Source organism: Monomorium pharaonis, chromosome 3, assembly GCF_013373865.1.
Source record: "Monomorium pharaonis isolate MP-MQ-018 chromosome 3, ASM1337386v2, whole genome shotgun sequence".
In the NCBI taxonomy this organism is placed as follows: domain Eukaryota; kingdom Metazoa; phylum Arthropoda; class Insecta; order Hymenoptera; family Formicidae; genus Monomorium; species Monomorium pharaonis.
Genome location: NC_050469.1, coordinates 24,651,969 through 24,679,624, shown reverse-complemented (window position 1 = coordinate 24,679,624; position 27,656 = coordinate 24,651,969). Strand labels below are relative to the sequence as shown.

The 27,656-nt window shown below is 33.0% G+C and overlaps 2 protein-coding genes across 3 annotated transcripts in view; one reads left to right on the top strand and one right to left on the bottom strand.

Annotated features, from left to right (window-relative positions):
• The window catches only part of LOC105839708 (hillarin), a 52,624-nt gene extending 27,195 nt beyond the window's left edge, over positions 1 to 25,429 (top strand). For both annotated transcript variants that reach the window (XM_012686201.3, XM_012686202.3), the window contains exons 4-12: positions 17,982 to 18,098; positions 18,270 to 18,442; positions 19,105 to 19,348; positions 20,191 to 20,417; positions 20,932 to 21,153; positions 21,263 to 21,412; positions 21,798 to 21,987; positions 22,454 to 22,711; positions 23,509 to 25,429. In XM_012686201.3, coding sequence (XP_012541655.1) covers positions 17,982 to 18,098; positions 18,270 to 18,442; positions 19,105 to 19,348; positions 20,191 to 20,417; positions 20,932 to 21,153; positions 21,263 to 21,412; positions 21,798 to 21,987; positions 22,454 to 22,711; positions 23,509 to 23,820 — 1,893 coding nt within the window. In that variant the 3' untranslated portion in view covers positions 23,821 to 25,429. The remainder of the gene's footprint in view (positions 1 to 17,981; positions 18,099 to 18,269; positions 18,443 to 19,104; positions 19,349 to 20,190; positions 20,418 to 20,931; positions 21,154 to 21,262; positions 21,413 to 21,797; positions 21,988 to 22,453; positions 22,712 to 23,508) is intronic.
• Positions 1 to 27,656, bottom strand: part of LOC105839701 (E3 ubiquitin-protein ligase lubel) — a 296,564-nt gene that overhangs the window by 54,112 nt on the left and 214,796 nt on the right. The window lies entirely within an intron of this gene.

The window sequence follows — 27,656 nt, the reverse complement described above, 5'->3', positions numbered from 1 at the left end:
ATATTGTACGCGTCCCGAACTATATGAGAATTACGTTAAAATAATAGATCTGTCGATATTCGATTAGCACTTGACGTGTAGCCTTAAAATTCAAGTTTTTCAAGCAAAATAATTGTTAAAAAATGTTCTAATTAATTATATCACCGGAACTTTATAGAAACATATTGTACGCGTCCCGAACTATATGAGAGAATACGTTAAAATAAATAGATCTGTCGATATTCGAATAGCACTGACGTGTAGCCTTAAAATCAAGTTTTTCGGCAAAATAATTGTTTAAAAAATGTTCTAATTAATTATATCACCTGAACTTTATAGAAACATATTGTACGCGTCCCGAACTATATGAGAATTACGTTAAAATAATAGATCTGTCGATATTCGATTAGCACTTGTCGTGTAGCCTTAGAAATTCAAGTTTTTCGGCAAAATAATTGTTTAAAAAATGTTTAATTAATTATATCACCGGACTTTATAGAAACATATTGTACGCGTCCCGAACTATATGAGAATTACGTTAAAATAAATAGATCTGTCGATATTCGATTAGCACTTGACGTGTAGCCTTAGAAATTCAAGTTTTTCGGGCAAAATAATTGTTTAAAAAATGTTCTAATTAATTATATCACCTGAACTTTATAGAAACATATTGTACGCGTCCCGAACTATATGAGAATTACGTTAAAATAATTAGATCTGTCGATATCGATTAGCACTTGTTCGTGTAGCCTTAGAAATTTCAAGTTTTTCGGGCAAAATAATTGTTTAAAAAAATGTTCTAATTAATAATCACCGGAACTTTACAGAAACAACATTGTACGCGTCCCGAACTATATGAGAATTACGTTAAAATAAATAGATCTGTCGATATTCGATTAGCACTTGACGTGTAGCCTTAGAAATTCAAGTTTTTCAAGCAAAATAATTGTTTAAAAAATGTTCTAATTAATTATATCACCTGAACTTTATAGAAACATATTGTACGCGTCCCGAACTATATGAGAATTACGTTAAAATAATAGATCTGTCGATATTCGATTAGCACTTGTCGTGTAGCCTTAGAAATTCAAGTTTTCAAGCAAAATAATTGTTTAAAAAATGTTTTAATTAATTATCACCTGAACTCTTTAGAAACATATTGTACGCGTCCGAACTATATGAGAATTACGTTAAAATAAATAGATCTGTCGATATTCGATTAGCACTTGTCGTGTAGCCTTAAAATTCAAGTTTTTCGGGCAAAATAATTGTTTAAAAAATGTTATAATTATATCACCTGAACTTTATAAAAACATATTGTACGCGTCCCGAACTATATGAGAATTACGTTAAAATAAATAGATCTGTCGATATTCGATTAGCACTTGTCGTGTAGCCTTAGAAATTCAAGTTTTTGGGCAAAATAATTGTTAAAAAATGTTTTAATTAATTATATCACCTGAACTTTATAGAAACATATTGTACGCGTCCCGAACTATATGAGAATTACGTTAAAATAATAGATCTGTCGATATTCGATTAGCACTTGTCGTGTAGCCTTAGAAATTCAAGTTTTCAAGCAAAATAATTGTTTAAAAATGTTCTAATTAATTATATCACCGGAACTTTATAGAAACATATTGTACGCGTCCCGAACTATATGAGAATTACGTTAAAATAAATAGATCTGTCGATATTCGATTAGCACTTGACGTGTAGCCTTAGAAATTCAAGTTTTTCGGGCAAAATAATTGTTTAAAAAATGTTCTAATTAATTATATCACCTGAACTTTATAGAAACATATTGTACGCGTCCCGAACTATATGAGAATTACGTTAAAATAATAGATCTGTCGATATTCGATTAGCACTTGTCGTGTAGCCTTAGAAATTCAAGTTTTTCAAGCAAAATAATTGTTTAAAAAATGTTCTAATTAATTATATCACCGGAACTTTATAGAAACATATTGTACGCGTCCCGAACTATATGAGAATTACGTTAAAATAAATAGATCTGTCGATATTCGATTAGCACTTGTCGTGTAGCCTTAGAAATTCAAGTTTTTCAGGCAAAATAATTGTTTAAAAAATTCTAATTAATTATATCACCTGAACTTTATAGAAACATATTGTACGCGTCCCGAACTATATGAGAATTACGTTAAAATAATAGATCTGTCGATATTCGATTAGCACTTGTCGTGTAGCCTAAAAATTCAAGTTTTCGGCAAAATAATTGTTTAAAAAATGTTTTAATTAATTATATCACCTGAACTTTATAGAAACATATTGTACGCGTCCCGAACTATATGAGAATTACGTTAAAATAAATAGATCTGTCGATATTCGATTAGCACTTGTCGTGTAGCCTTAGAAATTCAAGTTTTTCGGGCAAAATAATTGTTTAAAAAATGTTCTAATTAATTATATCACCTGAACTTTATAGAAACATATTGTACGCGTCCCGAACTATATGAGAATTACGTTAAAATAAATAGATCTGTCGATATTCGATTAGCACTTGTCGTGTAGCCTTAGAAATTCAAGTTTTTCAAGCAAAATAATTGTTTAAAAAATGTTCTAATTAATTATATCACCTGAGTTTTATACAAACATATGTACGCGTCCCGAACTAATATGAGATACGTTAAATAATTTAGATTCTGTCGATATCGATAGCACTTGTCGTGTAGCCCCTCAAAAATTCAAAGTTTTCGGGCAAAAGAATTGTTTAAAAAATGTTCTAATTAATTATATCACCGGAACTTTATAAAACATATTGTTACGCGTCCCCGGAACTATATGAGAATTACGTTAAAATATAATTAGATCTGTCGATATTCGATTAGCACTTGTCGTGTAGCCTTAGAAATCACGTTTTTCGGGCAAAAATAATGTTAAAAAAATGTTTTTAAAATTACATTATAATCACCTGAACTTTATAGAAACATATTGTACGCGTCCCGAACTATATGAGAATTACGTTAAAATAAATGGATCTGTCGATATTCAATAGCACTTGACGTGTAGCCTTAGAAATTCAAGTTTTTCGGGCAAAATAATTGTTTAAAAAATGTTCTAATTAATTATATCACCTTACTTTATAGAAACATATTGTACGCGTCCCGAACTATATGAGAATTACGTAAAATAATTAGATCTGTCGATATTCGATTAGCACTTGTCGTGTAGCCTTAGAAATTCAGTTTTTCGGGCAAAATAATTGTTTAAAAATGTTGTAATTAATTATATCACCTGAACTTTATAGAAACATATTGTACGCGTCCCGAACTATATGAGAATTACGTTAAATAATTAGATCTGTCGATATTCGATTAGCACTTGTCGTGTAGCCTTAGAAATTCAAGTTTTTCAAGCATAATAATTGTTTAAAAAATGTTCTACTTAATTATATCACCGGAACTTTATAGAAACATATTGTACGCGTCCCGAACTATATGAGAATTACGTTAAAATAATTAGATCTGTCGATATTCGATTAGCACTTGTCGTGTAGCCTTAGAAATTCAAGTTTTTCAAGCATAATAATTGTTTAAAAAATGTTCTAATTAATTATATCACCGGAAACTTTATAGAAACCTATTGTACGCGTCCCGAACTATATGAGAATTACGTAAAATAATTAGATCTGTCGATATTCGATTAGCACTTGTCGTGTAGCCTTAGAAATTCAAGTTTTTCAAGCATAATAATTGTTTAAAAAATGTTCTAATTAATTATATCACCGGAACTTATAGAAACATATTGTACGCGTCCCGAACTATATGAGAATTACGTTAAAATAATTAGATCTGTCGATATTCGATTAGCACTTGTCGTGCAGCCTTAGAAATTCAAGTTTTTCAAGCAAAATAATTGTTTAAAAAATGTTCTAATTAATTATATCACCGGAACTTTACAGAAACATATTGTACGCGTCCCCGAACTATATGAGAATTACGTTCAAATAAATAGATCTGTCGATATTCGATTAGCACTTGTCGTGTAGCCTTAGAAATTTAAGTTTTTCGGTCAAAATAATTGTTTAAAAATGTTTTAATTAATTCTATTATCTGAACTTATAGAAACATATTGTACGCGTCCCGAACTATATGAGAATTACGTTAAAATAAATAGATCTGTCGATATTCAACTAGCACTTGACGTGTAGCCTTAGAAATTCAAGTTTTTCGGGCAAAATAATTGTTTAAAAAATTTCTAATTAATTATATCACCTGAACTTTATAGAAACATATTGTACGCGTCCCGAACTATATGAGAATTACGTTAAAATAATTAGATCTGTCGATATTCGATTAGCACTTGTCGTGTAGCCTTAGAAATTCAAGTTTTTCAAGCATAATAATTGTTTAAAAAATGTTCTAATTAATTATATCACCGGAACTTTATAGAAACATATTGTACGCGTCCCGAACTATATGAGAATTACGTTAAAATAATTAGATCTGTCGATATTCGATTAGCACTTGTCGTGTAGCCTTAGAAATTCAAGTTTTTCGGGCAAAATAATTGTTTAAAAAATGTTCTAATTAATTATATCACCTGAACTTTATAGAAACATATTGTACGCGTCCCGAACTATATGAGAATTACGTTAAAATAATAGATCTGTCGATATTCGATTAGCACTTGGTCGTGTAGCCTTAGAAATTCAAGTTTTTCAAGCATAATAATTGTTTAAAAATGTTCTAATTAATTATATCACCGGAACTTTATAGAAACATATTGTACGCGTCCCGAACTATATGAGAATTACGTTAAAATAATTAGATCTGTCGATATTCGATTAGCACTTGTCGTGTAGCCTTAGAAATTCAAGTTTTTCAAGCATAATAATTGTTTAAAAATGTTCTAATTAATTATATCACCGAACTTTATAGAAACATATTGTACGCGTCCCGAACTATATGAGAATTACGTTAAAATAATTAGATCTGTCGATATTCGATTAGCACTTGTCGTGCAGCCTTAGAAATTCAAGTTTTTCAAGCAAAATAATTGTTTAAAAAATGTTCTAATTAATTATATCACCGGAACTTTACAGAAACATATTGTACGCGTCCCGAACTATATGAGAATTACGTTCAAATAAATAGATCTGTCGATATTCGATTAGCACTTGTCGTGTAGCCTTAGAAATTTAAGTTTTTCGGTCAAAATAATTGTTTAAAAAATGTTTTAATTAATTCTATTATCTGAACTTTATAGAAACATATTGTACGCGTCCCGAACTATATGAGAATTACGTTAAAATAAATAGATCTGTCGATATTCAAATAGCACTTGACGTGTAGCCTTAGAAATTCAAGTTTTTCGGGCAAATAATTGTTTAAAAAATGTTCTAATTAATTATATCACCTGAACTTTATAGAAACATATTGTACGCGTCCCGAACTATATGAGAATTACGTTAAAATAATTAGATCTGTCGATATTCGATTAGCACTTGTCGTGTAGCCTTAGAAATTCAAGTTTTTCAGGCATAATAATTGTTTAAAAAATGTTCTAATTAATTATATCACCGGAACTTTATAGAAACATATTGTACGCGTCCCGAACTATATGAGAATTACGTTAAAATAATTAGATCTGTCGATATTCGATTAGCACTTGTCGTGTAGCCTTAGAAATTCAAGTTTTTCAAGCAAAATAATTGTTTAAAAAATGTTCTAATTAATTATATCACCGGAACTTTACAGAAACATATTGTACGCGTCCCGAACTATATGAGAATTACGTTCAAATAAATAGATCTGTCGATATTCGATTAGCACTTGTCGTGTAGCCTTAGAAATTTAAGTTTTTCGGTCAAAATAATTGTTTAAAAATGTTTTAATTAATTCTATTATCTGAACTTTATAGAAACATATTGTACGCGTCCCGAACTATATGAGAATTACGTTAAAATAAATAGATCTGTCGATATTCAAATAGCACTTGACGTGTAGCCTTAGAAATTCAAGTTTTCGGGCAAAATAATTGTTTAAAAAATGTTCTAATTAATTATATCACCTGAACTTTATAGAAACATATTGTACGCGTCCCGAACTATATGAGAATTACGTTAAAATAATAGATCTGTCGATATTCGATTAGCACTTGTCGTGTAGCCTTAGAAATTCAAGTTTTTCGGGCAAAATAATTGTTTAAAAAATGTTCTAATTAATTATATCACCTGAACTTTATAGAAACATATTGTACGCGTCCCGAACTATATGAGAATTACGTTAAAATAATTAGATCTGTCGATATTCGATTAGCACTTGTCGTGTAGCCTTAGAAATTCAAGTTTTTCAAGCAAAATAATTGTTTAAAAAATGTTCTAATTAATTATATCACCGGAACTTTACAGAAACATATTGTACGCGTCCGAACTATATGAGAATTACGTTAAAATAAATAGATCTGTCGATATTCAAATAGCACTTGACGTATAGCCTTAGAAGTTCAAGTTTTTCAGGCAAAATAATTGTTTAAAAAATGTTCTAATTAATTATATCACCTGAATTTTATACAAACATATTGTACGCGTCCCGAACTATATGAGAATTACGTTAAAATAATTAGATCTGTCGATATTCGATTAGCACTTGTCGTGTAGCCTTAGAAATTCAAGTTTTTCAAGCAAAATAATTGTTTAAAAAATGTTTTAATTAATTATATTACCGGAACTCTTTAGAAACTTATTGTACGCGTCCGGAACTATATGAGAATTGCGTTAAAATAAATAGAACTGTCGATATTTGAACAGCATCTCACCTTTAGCCCTCAAAAGTCAAGTTTTTCGGGCAAAATAATTGTTTTAAAAAATGTTATAATTAATTATTCACCTGAACTTTATAAAAACATATTGTACGCGTCCCGAACTATATGAGAATTACGTTAAAATACATAGATCTGTCGATATTCAATAACACTTGTCGTGTAGCCTCAAAAATTCAAGTTTTTTGGGCAAAATAATTGTTTAAAAAATGTTTTAATTAATTATATCACCTGAACTTTATAGAAACATATTGTAAGCGTCCCGAACTATATGAGAATTACGTTAAAATAAATAGATCTGTCGATATTCGATTAGCACTTGTCGTGTAGCCTCAAAAATTCAAGTTTTTCGGGCAAAATAATTGTTTAAAAAATGTTCTAATTAATTATATCACCGGAACTTTATAGAAACATATTGTACGCGTCCCGAAATATATGAGAATTACGTTAAATAAATAGATCTGTCGATATTCAAATAGCACTTGACGTGTAGCCTTAGAAATTCAAGTTTTTCGGGCAAAATAATTGTTTAAAAAATGTTCTAATTAATTATATCACCTGAACTTTATAGAAACATATTGTACGCGTCCCGAACTATATGAGAATTACGTTAAAATAATTAGATCTGTCGATATTCGATTAGCACTTGTCGTGTAGCCTTAGAAATTCAAGTTTTTCAAGCAAAATAATTGTTTAAAAAAATGTTCTAATTAATTATATCACCGGAACTTTACAGAAACATATTGTACGCGTCCCGAACTATATGAGAATTACGTTAAAATAAATAGATCTGTCGATATTCAAATAGCACTTGACGTGTAGCCTTAGAAGTTCAAGTTTTTCAGGCAAAATAATTGTTTAAAAAATGTTCTAATTAATTATATCACCTAAATTTATACAAACATATTGTACGCGTCCCGAACTATATGAGAATTACGTTAAAATAATTAGATCTGTCGATATTCGATTAGCACTTGTCGTGTAGCCTCAAAAATTCAAGTTTTTCGGGCAAAATAATTGTTTAAAAAATGTTCTAATTAATTATATCACCTGAACTTTATAGAAACATATTGTACGCGTCCCGAACTATATGAGAATTACGTTAAAATAATTAGATCTGTCGATATTCGATTAGCACTTGTCGTGTAGCCTTAGAAATTCAAGTTTTTCAAGCAAAATAATTGTTTAAAAAATGTTCTAATTAATTATATCACCGGAACTTTACAGAAACATATTGTACGCGTCCCGAACTATATGAGAATTACGTTAAAATAAATAGATCTGTCGATATTCAAATAGCACTTGACGTGTAGCCTTAGAAGTTCAAGTTTTTCAGGCAAAATAATTGTTTAAAAAATGTTCTAATTAATTATATCACCTAAATTTTATACAAACATATTGTACGCGTCCCGAACTATATGAGAATTACGTTAAAATAATTAGATCTGTCGATATTCGATTAGCACTTGTCGTGTAGCCTCAAAAATTCAAGTTTTTCGGGCAAAATAATTGTTTAAAAAATGTTCTAATTAATTATATCACCGGAACTTTATAGAAACATATTGTACGCGTCCCGAACTATATGAGAATTACGTTAAAATAATTAGATCTGTCGATATTCGATTAGCACTTGTCGTGTAGCCTTAGAAATTCAAGTTTTTCGGGCAAAATAATTGTTTAAAAAATGTTTTAATTAATTATATCACCTGAACTTTATAGAAACATATTGTACGCGTCCCGAACTATATGAGAATTACGTTAAAATAAATGGATCTGTCGATATTCAAATAGCACTTGACGTGTAGCCTTAGAAATTCAAGTTTTTCGGGCAAAATAATTGTTTAAAAAATGTTCTAATTAATTATATCACCTTAACTTTATAGAAACATATTGTACGCGTCCCGAACTATATGAGAATTACGTTAAAATAATTAGATCTGTCGATATTCGATTAGCACTTGTCGTGTAGCCTTAGAAATTCAAGTTTTTCGGGCAAAATAATTGTTTAAAAAATGTTGTAATTAATTATATCACCTGAACTTTATAGAAACATATTGTACGCGTCCCGAACTATATGAGAATTACGTTAAAATAATTAGATCTGTCGATATTCGATTAGCACTTGTCGTGTAGCCTTAGAAATTCAAGTTTTTCAAGCATAATAATTGTTTAAAAAATGTTCTACTTAATTATATCACCGGAACTTTATAGAAACATATTGTACGCGTCCCGAACTATATGAGAATTACGTTAAAATAATTAGATCTGTCGATATTCGATTAGCACTTGTCGTGTAGCCTTAGAAATTCAAGTTTTTCAAGCATAATAATTGTTTAAAAAATGTTCTAATTAATTATATCACCGGAACTTTATAGAAACATATTGTACGCGTCCCGAACTATATGAGAATTACGTTAAAATAATTAGATCTGTCGATATTCGATTAGCACTTGTCGTGTAGCCTTAGAAATTCAAGTTTTTCAAGCATAATAATTGTTTAAAAAATGTTCTAATTAATTATATCACCGGAACTTTATAGAAACATATTGTACGCGTCCCGAACTATATGAGAATTACGTTAAAATAATTAGATCTGTCGATATTCGATTAGCACTTGTCGTGCAGCCTTAGAAATTCAAGTTTTTCAAGCAAAATAATTGTTTAAAAAATGTTCTAATTAATTATATCACCGGAACTTTACAGAAACATATTGTACGCGTCCCGAACTATATGAGAATTACGTTCAAATAAATAGATCTGTCGATATTCGATTAGCACTTGTCGTGTAGCCTTAGAAATTTAAGTTTTTCGGTCAAAATAATTGTTTAAAAAATGTTTTAATTAATTCTATTATCTGAACTTTATAGAAACATATTGTACGCGTCCCGAACTATATGAGAATTACGTTAAAATAAATAGATCTGTCGATATTCAAATAGCACTTGACGTGTAGCCTTAGAAATTCAAGTTTTTCGGGCAAAATAATTGTTTAAAAAATGTTCTAATTAATTATATCACCTGAACTTTATAGAAACATATTGTACGCGTCCCGAACTATATGAGAATTACGTTAAAATAATTAGATCTGTCGATATTCGATTAGCACTTGTCGTGTAGCCTTAGAAATTCAAGTTTTTCAAGCATAATAATTGTTTAAAAAATGTTCTAATTAATTATATCACCGGAACTTTATAGAAACATATTGTACGCGTCCCGAACTATATGAGAATTACGTTAAAATAATTAGATCTGTCGATATTCGATTAGCACTTGTCGTGTAGCCTTAGAAATTCAAGTTTTTCAAGCAAAATAATTGTTTAAAAAATGTTCTAATTAATTATATCACCGGAACTTTACAGAAACATATTGTACGCGTCCCGAACTATATGAGAATTACGTTCAAATAAATAGATCTGTCGATATTCGATTAGCACTTGTCGTGTAGCCTTAGAAATTTAAGTTTTTCGGTCAAAATAATTGTTTAAAAAATGTTTTAATTAATTCTATTATCTGAACTTTATAGAAACATATTGTACGCGTCCCGAACTATATGAGAATTACGTTAAAATAAATAGATCTGTCGATATTCAAATAGCACTTGACGTGTAGCCTTAGAAATTCAAGTTTTTCGGGCAAAATAATTGTTTAAAAAATGTTCTAATTAATTATATCACCTGAACTTTATAGAAACATATTGTACGCGTCCCGAACTATATGAGAATTACGTTAAAATAATTAGATCTGTCGATATTCGATTAGCACTTGTCGTGTAGCCTTAGAAATTCAAGTTTTTCGGGCAAAATAATTGTTTAAAAAATGTTCTAATTAATTATATCACCTGAACTTTATAGAAACATATTGTACGCGTCCCGAACTATATGAGAATTACGTTAAAATAATTAGATCTGTCGATATTCGATTAGCACTTGTCGTGTAGCCTTAGAAATTCAAGTTTTTCAAGCAAAATAATTGTTTAAAAAATGTTCTAATTAATTATATCACCGGAACTTTACAGAAACATATTGTACGCGTCCCGAACTATATGAGAATTACGTTAAAATAAATAGATCTGTCGATATTCAAATAGCACTTGACGTATAGCCTTAGAAGTTCAAGTTTTTCAGGCAAAATAATTGTTTAAAAAATGTTCTAATTAATTATATCACCTGAATTTTATACAAACATATTGTACGCGTCCCGAACTATATGAGAATTACGTTAAAATAATTAGATCTGTCGATATTCGATTAGCACTTGTCGTGTAGCCTTAGAAATTCAAGTTTTTCAAGCAAAATAATTGTTTAAAAAATGTTTTAATTAATTATATTACCGGAACTCTTTAGAAACTTATTGTACGCGTCCCGAAATATATGAGAATTACGTTAAAATAAATAGATCTGTCGATATTCAAATAGCACTTGACGTGTAGCCTTAGAAATTCAAGTTTTTCGGGCAAAATAATTGTTTAAAAAATGTTCTAATTAATTATATCACCTGAACTTTATAGAAACATATTGTACGCGTCCCGAACTATATGAGAATTACGTTAAAATAATTAGATCTGTCGATATTCGATTAGCACTTGTCGTGTAGCCTTAGAAATTCAAGTTTTTCAAGCAAAATAATTGTTTAAAAAATGTTCTAATTAATTATATCACCGGAACTTTACAGAAACATATTGTACGCGTCCCGAACTATATGAGAATTACGTTAAAATAATTAGATCTGTCGATATTCGATTAGCACTTGTCGTGTAGCCTTAGAAATTCAAGTTTTTCAAGCAAAATAATTGTTTAAAAAATGTTCTAATTAATTATATCACCTAAACTTTATAGAAACATATTGTACGCGTCCCGAACTATATGAGAATTACGTTAAAATACATAGATCTGTCGATATTCGATTAGCACTTGTCGTGTAGCCTCAAAAATTCAAGTTTTTTGGGCAAAATAATTGTTTAAAAAATGTTTTAATTAATTATATCACCTGAACTTTATAGAAACATATTGTAAGCGTCCCGAACTATATGAGAATTACGTTAAAATAAATAGATCTGTCGATATTCGATTAGCACTTGTCGTGTAGCCTCAAAAATTCAAGTTTTTCAAGCATAATAATTGTTTAAAAAATGTTCTAATTAATTATATCACCAGAACTTTACAGAAACATATTGTACGCGTCCCGAACTATATGAGAATTACGTTCAAATAAATAGATCTGTCGATATTCAAATAGCACTTGACGTGTAGCCTTAGAAATTCAAGTTTTTCGGGCAAAATAATTGTTTAAAAAATGTTCTAATTAATTATATCACCTGAACTTTATAGAAACATATTGTACGCGTCCCGAACTATATGAGAATTACGTTAAAATAATTAGATCTGTCGATATTCGATTAGCACTTGTCGTGTAGCCTTAGAAATTCAAGTTTTTCGGGCAAAATAATTGTTTAAAAAATGTTCTAATTAATTATATCACCTGAACTTTATAGAAACATATTGTACGCGTCCCGAACTATATGAGAATTACGTTAAAATAATTAGATCTGTCGATATTCGATTAGCACTTGTCGTGTAGCCTTAGAAATTCAAGTTTTTCGGGCAAAATAATTGTTTAAAAAATGTTCTAATTAATTATATCACCTGAACTTTATAGAAACATATTGTACGCGTCCCGAACTATATGAGAATTACGTTAAAATAATTAGATCTGTCGATATTCGATTAGCACTTGTCGTGTAGCCTCAAAAATTGAAGTTTTTTGGGCAAAATAATTGTTTAAAAAATGTTTTAATTAATTATATCACCTGAACTTTATAGAAACATATTGTAAGCGTCCCGAACTATATGAGAATTACGTTAAAATAAATAGATCTGTCGATATTCGATTAGCACTTGTCGTGTAGCCTCAAAAATTCAAGTTTTTCAAGCATAATAATTGTTTAAAAAATGTTCTAATTAATTATATCACCAGAACTTTACAGAAACATATTGTACGCGTCCCGAACTATATGAGAATTATGTTCAAATAAATAGATCTGTCGATATTCAAATAGCACTTGACGTGTAGCCTTAGAAATTCAAGTTTTTCGGGCAAAATAATTGTTTAAAAAATGTTTTAATTAATTATATCACCTGAACTTTATAGAAACATATTGTACGCGTCCCGAACTATATGAGAATTACGTTAAAATAAATGGATCTGTCGATATTCAAATAGCACTTGACGTGTAGCCTTAGAAATTCAAGTTTTTCGGGCAAAATAATTGTTTAAAAAATGTTCTAATTAATTATATCACCGGAACTTTATAGAAACATATTGTACGCGTCCCGAACTATATGAGAATTACGTTAAAATAAATAGATCTGTCGATATTCAAATAGCACTTGACGTGTAGCCTTAGAAATTCAAGTTTTTCGGGCAAAATAATTGTTTAAAAAATGTTCTAATTAATTATATCACCTGAACTTTATAGAAACATATTGTACGCGTCCCGAACTATATGAGAATTACGTTAAAATAATTAGATCTGTCGATATTCGATTAGCACTTGTCGTGTAGCCTTAGAAATTCAAGTTTTTCGGGCAAAATAATTGTTTAAAAAATGTTCTAATTAATTATATCACCGGAACTTTATAGAAACATATTGTACGCGTCCCGAACTATATGAGAATTACGTTAAAATAAATAGATCTGTCGATATTCAAATAGCACTTGACGTGTAGCCTTAGAAATTCAAGTTTTTCGGGCAAAATAATTGTTTAAAAAATGTTCTAATTAATTATATCACCTGAACTTTATAGAAACATATTGTACGCGTCCCGAACTATATGAGAATTACGTTAAAATAATTAGATCTGTCGATATTCGATTAGCACTTGTCGTGTAGCCTTAGAAATTCAAGTTTTTCGGGCAAAATAATTGTTTAAAAAATGTTCTAATTAATTATATCACCTGAACTTTATAGAAACATATTGTACGCGTCCCGAACTATATGAGAATTACGTTAAAATAATTAGATCTGTCGATATTTGAACAGCATCTTACCTTTAGCCCTCAAAAGTCAAGTTTTTCGGACAAAATAATTGTTTAAAAAATGTTTTAATTAATTATATCACTGGAACTCTTTAGAAAATTATTGGACGCGTCCGGAACTATATGAAAACTGCGTTAAAATAAATAAATCTGTCGATATTCAATTAGCACTTCACGTCCAGCTTTCAAAATTCAAGTTTTCCGGGCAAAATAATTTTTAAAAAAATGTTTTTATTAATTACAACACCATAACTTTTTTAAAAACTATTGACACACGTTTAATCGGCATCGCGGAAAAGCGACAATACTTCGAGAGATGTGAGTATTGATGCCATGCCCTTTTTTAGAAAGGATTCTTACTTCTCCCCCCCCCTTTCTCTCTTTCTCTCTCTCTCTCTTTCTCTTCCTCTCGTATATTTTTTATTTGGCTCTTTTTTCTTTTTCCCTGATTTCTTGTAATTATTTCAATCAGCTATCAAAAGTGACAGTTTGACAGCTGAAAATGACACGAAGTAGTTTGACAGCTGGAAATGACACGAAGTGAAGACAGTCACAACGCACTTAACAACTTTATAGCGAGACAGCCAATCAGCATCTCGGAAAAGCGGCAACAATAAATTCGATTCGATTTAACATCTCCTTTTTTAGATAGGATAGGACCCTTACAATTATTGTTTAATATTTATTATACATTTTTATTTAGCACATTTTTAAAACTATTTTCCAAATTCTTTTCTATTAATGAGAATTGGCAACGTTATTAAAAATACTTTATTACATTTAAATTGGAATATAAATCTGAAAATTGGATTCGAATTCGATTCGTGTTCAAATTAAAGAGATTCGATTCAAAGATCTTATCTTTAGCTAGATAGTTTTAAATTATTTAAGCGCAACACTGATTTCTGGAGTATCTCATACAAAAAATTAAAAGTTACCATAAAAAGACAAAGATCAAAGATTTGAAGAGAATTAAATAATCACTTGATCGATCAAAGTACGATACATCGAAGCAAACCCGAGGCTCCGTAAAGTCTTTGCGGAGCGAATTAACTCCCTCGCCTGTGTGTCGCGCGCGTTTTCCTCGGGACTCGCGAGAACAATACCGCGGAGTCGGTGCCGGCGTACGTCGTTGTCGTTCATGATTATTCAAATCGTTACCACGGAAGAACGCGTACACGCCACGTCGTCGTCTTATTTCTCTCGTAGGTACGTGAAACCGCCGCCGGTCGGGCCGGGACGTCGCCGTCGTCGTACCGCGTGCACGCGAAGGAAGGCTTTACGTTTGCAACGAGGCGGACGGCGGGGTAACGGAGGGGGCGAGAAGCAGAATTATTTCCGCTTGCGGTACTTCTGCACTTGATGGCTAATTAGAGAATCGTTGCAGGGCCGCGTAAAGAGCCTGGCGGGGATAGCGCGTGTGTACCGCGGCCCGCCGTCTCTCACGCGCCTTCGCGCGTAAACGCTTAGGGAAAATTAATCCATTAGAGGCCGTTGTCCCATTTCCGGGAATACGCTCTGAACGCCAGACAGACAGATGGATCTCGCGACAAATTAAAATTTCCCTTCCTTCGCGGAGAGAGAGAGATAGAGCGCGGAGACACGCGTGCGTTGAAAACTTGAAAAAATTGTATTACGTGGGCGCGCACGACCTCCATCTGTTTCTAATGTAATGTGGCTCTCGGTGGAAAGCCTAAAACACGATTAAAGAAAAACAGCCTTGAATTACGTCAGACTCCGCGCGCTCTCGAGTTCCGCTGATCATTCTGAAAGACGTCGCGAGCAGGTTTTTCAACGATAAACATTACGTACGTACGTGAAAGTCTTATACGTTTGCTTCCTCCGTTTTGCGCGTCATCGGCAAATTTTCCGTGCAGCATTGAATTTATCGCTGCGCAGAGAAAAAGAACATTTTTCTATGAGAACATCTTTATTCTCGAAATATTAGGTGTTGAAATGAGATTATACAGCGTGTTAAACAGATATAATTTGCTTATGCAAAGAAATCCTGTATAGTTTCATTAAGAAGAATTGTAATCTCATTATTCAATAATAATTTTTATAAATTAAAAGAAATATTATCGAATAGAAAGTAACAATATCTTTAAACTAAGAATTAGAATATTTTAATACTATTATTATAAAAAAAATATACATATATTTCTTGATCTTTAAAGAACTATTATTATATTAAAGATAAAAGTACAATATTTTATTAAAGTTTAAAATTACATCAAATTCTTTAAAGAGGATAAAATAATATATAAGCTAAAGAAAATTAAAAAAAAAAAAGATATTATGGACCTTGCAAATATATGTTAAATATACGTTTAAATTACGTGTTAAATTAAAGAAAACAGCGTTTTCTTTAACAAGCAAATTTTTTCTCTTTCTTGTCATTAATGCTAATCGCGTTCATTCAAATCAGGTACAAGCGCATTACTATGACGTAATTATGGTGTGGATTTCACTAACGTTCTTAATAGAAGAGAAAAATTACATAACGTGTGTTACTCTACTCCACAACAGCTCTATTGTGACAAATTTTAAAAAGCATACCAATTTCTTTCAGAGAAATTTCATAGATTTCAATTATTTGTACTTGGCAAACGGTTACTTTTCTCTCTCTATTTCTTTCTCCTCCGAATTAAATTGAAAAGATTGCATTGAAGAAATCTCGTCGCGCGATTTCAAAAGAATTTGTCTTATACAGAGCGATAACATTGCCCCTGCTCATATTTTCATTAATATTTTCGGTTGCAAGTACAACAGGCGAAAAGAGAGTCACGGAGTACAATTCGTACTATTAAAAAAAAAATACACCGGAAGATTAGTTCACTTTTGTTGACCAGTGGCGAGCTGTCGCTCCCTCTGAGGAGACTCTCTTGGAAGCGAATGAAAGCAGAAACGCGCGACGTGAAAGTAAATTATACAAAAAGTGGAGTACCTATCTTTAAGGCCAGAGCTGCGGGCGTTTTAAGAAATAGAAACGTTTCATTGCATCCGACCGTATCCGCGAGTACCGCAAACTTCTTACAATTGCAGCGGCATGCTTCCTGACGTGTAACGACATTTTAATTCTTAATTAGTAACATGCCGAACGCATGTATTAGCCTTTCAAAGTTACGAGTGCTGCGTGTTCAAGATATGCGATACTATATATTTCATTTTTATATAAGTTGGATTTTTATATATTGCTTTCTATAAATACATTTCAATGAATGAATGATAAAAAAACAGATTATATATTTATGAAATATCGACATCGATATTCTTTTTTATATCACTGTACGATAAAACTACAAACGGTAATAATAATAATAATATGATAATAATTTTATTGCGTGTAACGGTTTACAAAGAGTAGTAAAAATATACATATAATAGTAATAAATATACATACAATAAGGGAAAGTCGTAATACTGGCAAACGCGTCCAAAGCACTATCTGATCTCGGAAACTAAACATTGCATCGCATTAAACTGATAAAAATATGATTTGTTTAGATCTTGGACAATTAAAAAAAAATAAAAACTTATGGTTTATGCATTCATATTCTATATAAAATCTACTAAAAATGAATCTTTATATGTAATATATAGTCGCGCTACATGTTGCGTTTTGCGGAACAACCTAAAGTATTTGTATAATTTGTATGGTAAAAATATGTTTTACATCGAAGTGAAAGGAAGTTTTAGAAATCCTCATGTATATTAATTTATAGATATTTTGTACAAATGACTTATGTTAAAAGAAAATAAAAAAAATGTGGCTTATTATGTCAGTTTTGAAAAAGCCAAATTTTTCGGACGTTTAGTTCTTGGTTATTTTGCGAAAACAAAAATTATTACAAAATATGACACAGTATTAGACATTATAAAACCTACTGTATCGTCTGATAGAAAACTTCCAGTTTACATTCATGTTATCAAAGTTTTATTTTTAGCTTTTGTTTAAAAAATACTATCTAAAAACAAATAACGTTAATATCAATTGTACACAATAGCAATAATGTATCAAGTCCGCGCTAAACGAAATAACTATATATATTGTAGCTACATGCTATTGCAATAATATTGTAAATACTTTCTTCATAATTGCAACAGAAAAGGCACTCAACTAAAAATTAAATATAAACACAAAGAATTAAGATCTTAATAATTTTACATTTTTGCTGTATTAGGATCGCGATGAACAGACGCGTCTCGAGATGAAGCACCGGAAGGAAGAAGATGATTTATACAGAAAATTTGCGCATCATCGCGAGGAAGAGGACCGACGAATTCGTGAGGAATTTCGAGTATGTAATAATTAAAACAAACTGCAACGAAAATGATGCAATTTATTTACGTTTTGTAAATTAATTTTATTAACAATTTAATTTAATAAAATGTTACGCATTTTTTATTCTTATTAATTATAAATAATATACGTTAATAAAACTTTAATGCGTTACGTATGGCTTAAAAAGGATGAATGGGAGAAAGAGTTGGAGCAATTGTCGGCGAGATGGGAACGAGAAAAAGGCGGAAGAGTTCGAACCCAACAATTTCAGCAAGAGAAGGAAGACTTGGAAAAGAACATGACTCTACGCAGGGACAAGAAGAAAGAAAGTCTCACGCGCAAGATGCTGGAGCACGAACGGTATTTATTATGTAATTAACGCGATACCCACATCTTATTCTTAGATCGGAGAAGTAACACGGGCTTGCATCACGAGTTACGGATTATTTCATTACGCAGATATATAATCTTCGAGCGTAAAGGATCATAAAGGAATATAAAAATATCTTGTTTTCTCAGAATAGTAAACATTTGACGATGGCTTTAATAAAGTAAGACATAATTAACGTCACATATAATTAAAATTAAAACGTTATAAGATGTATATATATGTATGTAAAAAAATAATATTAAATTAAATTAAGAAATAATCCAACTTTTTTAAACTTTATATATATATATATATACACTATATACATATATGTAGCTAATATATTTCCTATATATTTATATTTTATTTGAATTTTATATTATATTATATTTATATTTTATATGTAAAATACAAAGTCGACAATCTCAAACGAAACCACGAATATCGATTCTGTGTATTTTTCGTTATGGAAGAACATGGAGGAATTATGCGTGCAGCACGTTAGGAGCCGTGGTAGTTTTGACTTTTTTTTTTCGTTTCCTTTTTCCTTCGGACGATAAACAAGCTCGCGTGCGTTGGGTGCTCGCAAACCGGGAAGCCGGATTTTCGCGCTCAAGGCAAAAGCTCCTCGTTACTCCTGATCAATTTATAGGGCGGCAACCGCCGCACTGGTGGAGAAACAGAGCTCGGAGATGCTGGAGCTGATCAATGAGGCGAGAAGCGAGTACATGCTACAGGAGAGTTTATACCTTGACGAAGGAGACGGTTATATCCAGGAAGCGCCGCCTCCGCCGTATCCATCGCGCGCGCCACCCCCGCAGCCACCAGCCCTCGCCAAGTACCATATCTACAATGATCCCCTGGAGTTTGCCGACATGGATCAGATAGCTATTTCGGTAAGACCTCACCGCGGAATTCTTTCAGCGCCTGACTTCCTGCCGCGAGTTCATCCGCCTTGTTGCCGGGACGAGATTTTGCGGTTTGGCGCAAGCATTCCGAGGGGGCTGTCGTTTTTTTGTGCGTTACAACGTCTTGCTTAGATTACGTTTGCGTTTTATTTCAGTGGACTTAATTAAAACTCTCGGGGAATTTCGTTTTTTTTTTTGTCATTTTAAAATCTGTGTGACATGTGAGCCTTTCTACTTTTACATCTAATTTCTGGAGTAATTATTCACGTTGGATTACGTACATAAGCAATTAAAAGGATTTTCTGCCTTATCGCGTTATTTTAGGAAGATAGATAAATATATATTTTTTAATTACACGTAGCTCTATTATCAAAATTAGAATTATCTTAAGCATTTAATTTTTTATATTTTTGGGAGGAGTTCTTAAATATATTAAAAAATACAGTGAAAATCAATCTCAGTTTTTAAACAAATCTTATTTATTTATTATGATTAAATGTTCTAAATGATGTTTTTCATTTCAATCCGCTAGAAAATTTGGAATCATCATAATCATCGATAAAAAGAGCAAATAAATTTATTGCTATTAAACTATTACTTATATTTAAAAAAGTAGGAAATCAATCTTTAAACAGTAATAAAGAAAAGATAAAAAATAGTTTTTCCAAATTATCCACTTTCTTAAAAAAAGATCCCTAGAATTGTTTTAAAAAAATTAACGCAATAAAATAGAAAATTCCTTTAAATTGGGTAACTTTCGCTATTTTATGCATTTTTTATAAGACTTACTAATACTAAAAGTGATTCACAACATTCAATTGTGATCTTAGGTAGCCCAAGAAGATCAAAAAACGTTCACGGACTTAGTACGGCAGTTGGTGAGCAGATGCGGATCAGATATAGAAAAGGCGAGGACAATATTCCGATGGATCACCGTGAAGAATCTGAACACTATGCAGTTCGATGAAAACTTACGGGGCGACACTCCCATGGGTCTGCTGAGGGGCATCAAACACGGCACGGAAAGTTACCACGTTCTATTCAAACGATTGTGCAGGTAACCGCACGTAAACGATATTACAAAAAAAAAAAAATACATAGACTTATGTAAAACTTATATAAACAATTTCTACAAGTACACAGTTGAAAGTTTGACTTTGCAAAAGTAATGCACCAAGAATTCACACGAGCAATTATTACATTGAATGCATCAGTTGTTCAGTGGAATAATATAACGTTTTTAAATTTGAAGAATAAACAAGAATTAAAAAAACTTGTGAGATTTATATTTTACAAAAATATAAAGTTAAAAAAGAACATTATATCACGTTAATGTAATCACACGTGAAAGCTGGTACACGCGTAACTCTTTCGTTTTTTTTTTTTTTTGTTAATTAACTCTATTATTACACATTAGTGCAATTCGCGTAAAATCACACATTAAAGCGCATAACGGAGTCTATAGGGAAATCAAGGATTAATTATCCAAGAATCAGATGTTTATACTCGATATTTCAATCTCGTGAAAACTGACAGGCTCTAAATCGCTGAATAATTGCTTGTGAATACAGTTACGCGGGCTTGCACTGCGTGGTCATCAAGGGTTACAGCAAGTCGGCGGGCTATCAGCCGGGCGTCTGCTTCGAGGACAACCGATTCCGGAACAGCTGGAACGCCGTGTACGTGGCAGGTGCGTGGCGGTTCGTCCAGTGTAATTGGGGAGCACGACACCTCGTCAATGCCAAAGAGGTACCCCGTCCCGGCCAGGCGAAAGCCAAGAACGACAGCCTCAGGTACGGCATGTAATGCCCGAAGTACGCGGCATTATAATATCGTGATTGCCGCGCTCGCGTGTGCAAATAAAATACGATCGATGAGATCACGAAAGGACGTTTCACTTAGGTACGAGTACGACGATCATTACTTCCTGACGGACCCCCGGGAATTCATATACGAATTCTTCCCTCTGCAAGAGGACTGGCAGTTGCTTAAACAGCCAATTTCACTTAAGGATTTCGAGGAATTGCCTTTCGTGCGGTCTCTATTCTTCAGGTAAGGTGGCATTCCTGTTTTATTTCTTTCTTTTTTCCCCCCCGGAATAAACGAGAAATAAGAGAGAAAGCCGGAATCTACGCACGGATCGCTACAATGTTTATGAGTTTACGCTCTCCGTATAACGGAATTCATCGTTCAACGTCAGGCCGTTTATGTACTTTCATTAATTTCACATTATTTTAAAATTTGGCAAAAGGTATAGTAACAGGTTTGAGCGTGCCGCGCGTCTTAACAAATTAAATCCGTCCATTGAGACGCACTTAAAGACCGTTATAACGCGTAATTAAACCGGCGGCCTCTCGTAAGCATGGATTGGTCTATTAACAATGAATGTAAGTTGCACGGCGAAAATACCGTACGGATAAATTCTGCGTGCACACAGGTACGGCCTTTACTTTCCGGATACGAATACGAATGCCGTTATGTATACGGATTCCACCGGTGCTGCGACCGTGAGGATAGCGATGCCGGCGCATATGCAATCATCCCTTATCTTTCATTACAATCTCAAGTTTTACGACAACGACGGCGACGGCTACGACGGCGTGTCGCTCAAGCGTTTTGTCATGCAGGTAAATTGATAGTCTCTGCGTCCACCGTGCGCGCATTCACACGATGATTTATCTCAAGCAACTTGAATCGCTTTGCTTTGATTTTAAAATGTCACGAAAGTTATGTAAAATAACAGTTTGCAATTTGTGCGAAATGGAATATTGATAGAATGTTAATGTTCCTTTAGTGATCCTGTCTTGAAATTTGAATATTTAATTTTGAGAAAGTAAAAAAGAAAAAAATTAATTTTTATTATAATTTATATAGTAAAATACATGAATAAAAATTATTACTTATTCTAATATTATTACTTTCTTTTTATAAATTTCTTACTCTACATCATTTTTGTACTTTATTCATGTATAACACAATCTAATAAAAGAAGCGCTTCATATTTGTCTATAACAAGACAAGAGGATAATGCAAGACAATTTTTACAGATCGATGCTTAAGCAAGCTTTACTTTAATTCAAATTCTTTTTCTAGTCGGTTGTGGGAAATATAGTTGCGTTCCGAGTTCACGCACCATGTTCCGGATCTTTTCTCTTGGACATATTCGCCAATGCGGTAACGCCAAAGGAATATTTGACCGGCGAACCAATGAAGTTCAAGAGCGTCTGTAAATTTAAAATCGCGTGTGAGGAATTGCAAACGGTGATGGTACCATTGCCGGATTGCGCCAGTGGCGAATGGGGTCCAACCAAAGCTACTAGATTATTTGGTCTTATACCCATCACTCATCAGGTAAGTCGGTCTTAGTTAAATCGGTCTGCACGATTCATTCAAAGCAAAAAATCGATATCAATGTAGATTTAAAAATACATATATGTTTTATGTTTTAAACATATCTAAGCTAAGGGTCAAACCAAAATATTGATTTTATAATAACACAATTTAAAAAAAATATTTCTCTCGAAAATCAGAATAAAACTAGTGATTTCTTTGGATGTTGCATACGAACCCGGTTTCTAAATTTCTTTATCATGTCACAATTTTGATAAACTTGTAAAAAGAGCTATTTTCATGTATTTTGTTAACGTATTTTGTCACGTCTTATAACTACAACTATGTGACTTACTGGAAGTTTTATTCCAATCAAAATATTATAAAATATGTTGTTAAGATTTTCAGCTCTCAAAGGGAATTTTTTATGTCGGCTATAGGTAATAAAATATTTGTAGTTAAATATAAAGTATATATATATATATAGATGTGAAAATCCCTGTATATTTTTTTGTTAAAATTGAAACGGAATTTAATTTTATTATCGGTTTAAGTTTTCCGGTATTTATGTTTGTGTGCTTTAATTAAAAGATTAATGCTGATTTTAAAGACTTTATAAGACAAAAGTTTTGTAATGTTCCGATCCACAATCGATTCGGCAAAAATAAATTATCTTGCCACTGTTTTCTTCCACGCGAAGTATTAAAGTGAAAGAAAAGAAAAACCAAAGAGGATCGCGTCAATAAAGAGGAATCTTCCGATTTTTACCGCGCTTGCCAGGCGGGCGGATTTATAATCGCGCGATCTATTGATTTCAGGAAGCGCTGGTGTTCGCCGGGCGCGAGCTGGAGATTCAATTCCGCATGTCGAGGCCGTTGACGGACTTCATGGCGACCCTGCACAAGAACGGCATCGAGGAGAAACGCCTGTCCAAGTACGTGACGCATTCCATCGCCGACGACGACGTGGTCACCTTCTCCATAAGCTTCCCCGAGGAGGGCCAGTACGGTCTGGACGTCTACACCAGGGAATCCACGGCCTCGCCCGTCGCTCAGCACGACGTCACCGGCGAGAAGCATCTGCTCACGCACTGCTGCAAGTACCTCATCAACTCCAGCAAGAGGAATTGAGAGTGAGCCCGGGCGCTCTCGAAACATAGTTTCGGCATCACCCGAAAACTTCCGCTCCAGTTGCGGATGGTGATTGCCGGCGAGGATCAAGATTCCAGTGCTCGTTAGAGACGAGCGAGGGCGAATGCACTTCTCCCGTTGGTGCTTTCGGGAAATTATTATAATCGGGAAAACGAATTGAAATATTTTGCAGGCATAATGAACTGTACTGTCGGTATACTTATCGTGTCAAGACGATGACAACTGTTTTATGAATCGAAAGTCTCGCTCTCGTCGTCACCGAGCGTCGTCATCATATTCTTAGAAGACCGAGAGAGTCTACAACGCTCTCGTCCAGAAGTGGATCCGGTCATTAATGATAAACTAACGACGCTTCGTGGGGAGGAAACCAAGAGAGAAAAGAGAAAAGAGGCCCCATCGAGTGACGACGAAGAGACAATGGTGAAAGCAGTGATGTTCCACGTTCGCTCTTCAAGGACTATTTTTATGCAATTCCGCTACCTCGAGTCTAACAGTAGGCTTACGACTTGGAGATAACTATTAATGTAAAATTAACTATGGAACTTTAGTTTGACACGGGAGAGACATTTTTTTTTCAAAGAGTTTCAGGTAGCAAAGAATATCTTCTTTGCGTGTGTGCGGGACAATTTTAATGGGATTTCCTGAACACCCGATATATTCGGGCTGATCGTGCTCCCTTGTATCATCTGCAGAGTTAGTACTTCTATATGATCCTCCCTCGCGGTCATGTTTCTCTTACGCAACGTGTCAAATAAATAATTGCAATCTGCATCGTAACAATGTCACCTCGAAGCTTTACTTTCATCGACAGATCATTCATACATTTATCACTAATACGGCATTAATTTGCAGAACTACCTATTATATTATTTTTTCACATCAAGCGTATATGACGCGTACAGACCGAATATCGTAAGCAAATATAATATATATTTTATGTACGAAAGATGCTTTTGTATATATATATATATATATAATGTACGTATAAGATCATTACGATTTGAAATCTTGTAACGTCTTGTATCGTTATTCACAAGGAACATATCTGATTCGTATCTGAAGAAGTACTCGTCCAATTTTGTGTAATGCACTCTCCTATTTTTTATGTACATTGATTCTCCTGATCAGAATTTAATTATCTATTCTGCAATTAGACTGGCGTGTCCCCTTTTGAAATTAATATAATTTCAAGTCGCAATTTTCGTAATGCACAGGTGCTATACTTTATCTCTTATAATTATTCGCACAACGATTAGCAGTCATACAATTATTATATAGTGATAGAATAGTATTCGCACCCTCGACTATGCGAGCAAAACGTCGTTTACAATAATTAAAAAGAAGAACAGTATATACTTGTTAATCGTGTAATATTAATTTTCTTTCTTGTTGTCAATTAAAATTTTAACTATGAAAGAATTTCCCATATTATTATCTCTTGTAATAGATGTATCTTTCTTCTCTCTTCTTTCTCTCTCTCTCTCTCTCTCTTTCTGTTTCTCACTCTTCTTTAGTTTATGAAGTCTATTTTGTTATCCATTAACATTTATAACTATGTAAATTAATTTTTTTATATGTAGTTACTTTAATAAAATTTGATATTCTTGTATAAAGACTTAATAAATTGATTTCCACGAAACAACTTTAATTCATTTGTCAACAAATCAAAATTTCGACTTCCATTAAATTAAATATAATATTATTTAAATTCATAATCTTTCTTTAAAAACATCCTTATCAAAATGTATTCATAAATGTATATGTAAAAATATTTTCAAAGTTTTTTTTAATAATAAGATCTCACAATTCTGAAGAAGCCACAGTTGTCAAAAACATTATTACTCAATGTATGTAAAACAGATAAAAAATTTATTTAAAGATAAATTAAGTTCTGTAAAAAATTTCCTGTCAAACCGCAACCCGTTGCACTATACTATTCTATCGAGTATAAACGGTATGTCCATCTTGCGGTAAACAGAGAGAATTTAAGACTCTTAAATTAAAAATGCACGATTTATTCAGACTTAAACGATGAGTTGCTGTTTCCACAAACGTCTTTAGTACCGCATTCTCGCTTAAATAAACAAACGGATAAGCAATCTCAATAAATGAAGTATTGAAAAAACAATACGTCCGTCGTAAACGACAAATCTTATTCGCGCGTGCCAAGCTATTTTAATTTGTGAAGAAGCAGCAATCGATTTTAGCAAGTAATTGTCATGAATTTCCCTACGTAATCCGAAAGTAAATCTGAATGTTGGTAATCCTGAAGTGTAACTCGATAATCAATAACTCGCTTAATAGTCAGGTACACCGGATACTGAAAGGTTATAATTCATATAAATTCAACAATTTATAATATTTTTATTCGATTTATTCTTATTTTGGAAGCTTTTTCCGAGCTCAGCATTGATATAATTTTATGATCGAAAATATCCAGGGACATATATGATAACGGATTATTAATAAAAGATTCAGAGCCAATGACCTTCAGCGAATCCGCGATAAGGCGGATAGATACATTTCGGTAACACAGACGGTATCGATTTTATATATTTGTCCTGAATTACCGCCGAGTGGCATTCGTGCGACCGTAACCGAACAAAACTTACCGTTACCGTACTTACTAAAGTTTTACGAAGCGTGAACGTCATCTACTTCCTCGATCGCGCTTTTTTCTTTTCAAACCTCGCGGTTTCTCTCTGTCCAACCGTTTATTATGAAAAACTAATTACCGGGGCTCGTCCTGTGCATTAGCTCAGAGATGAATTCGCCATTCGGGGCTGGAGATTCTTTATCCGCGTTGTGACGAGTCATCGGTTCATCGCTAATTAAATAGCCGGTTTCCAGATCGCAAATTCACCTCCCTCTCGCCTCCCCCCATGTACGACGCCGTCAACTTCCGGAATAGCAGGGCGATCCCTCGGAATTGCCGGGAAGAAAGAAGTTTCCTTATTCCACGATGGTACGTGCGGAAAGAAAGATTTCATCGCGCGGGCGTACCACTTTGTGATTTATAGCCCGCTAACTGCTTATTGTAATTGCAGATGAGGGCATCCATTATTGTTATTATCAGCGTCTCGGCCGCGGAGACAGGACGCGGGATTTAGAAGCTGCTCTCGCCTTATCGTCGCGCGAAATGGGAATTTCTGTTCGCGACGGTGGCGCGGCTAGAATTTTTAATGGCACTTACAGCAGAACTTATCGCGTGAGGGGGAGAGGCAACGGCCTCACGTTCTATTTTTATTAACATAAAATTACCACCTTATTTCACACCCCTCTCCCTTTTAGATATATAACACGATTTACCATCAATGTCCTTAGAGGGCTTCGAGCGACGGTGATTTTTTTTATTCTACGCAAAGCTACGAAGCCGTAATTATTTTCGCAGTTCCTCTTACTCTGGCATCACGCTCGGGGCGCACGTGTCCGCGCAAGAGTCTCGTGCTGAAAAAATAAGATATTTGATTACCCGGCCTATTGTATTGGCATTGAAACAGTTAAAAGGTTTTGATAGCTGCCGCTGAAAACGTGTTCTCTCTTCGTTTCATTTTCCATTGTTTGATGATGGTTGCTTGTTAGTATTTCACGCTCCGTACACACGCCACATAGAGATGATATGGACTCGGAGTGTTTAACAAGCCTCTTCCTTCGTTCTTTTTTTTTCCCCCTCGTGCTTCCTTCCGCAGCCCGTTAGATGCCAAGTCTTTATAATTGCTCACCGCAAATGGATGGCTATTAATGTATACGTCTATTCGCCGGCATTCCGACTGCGATATCTTAATAATCGCCGAGTACAAGTAGCTATCAGTTAT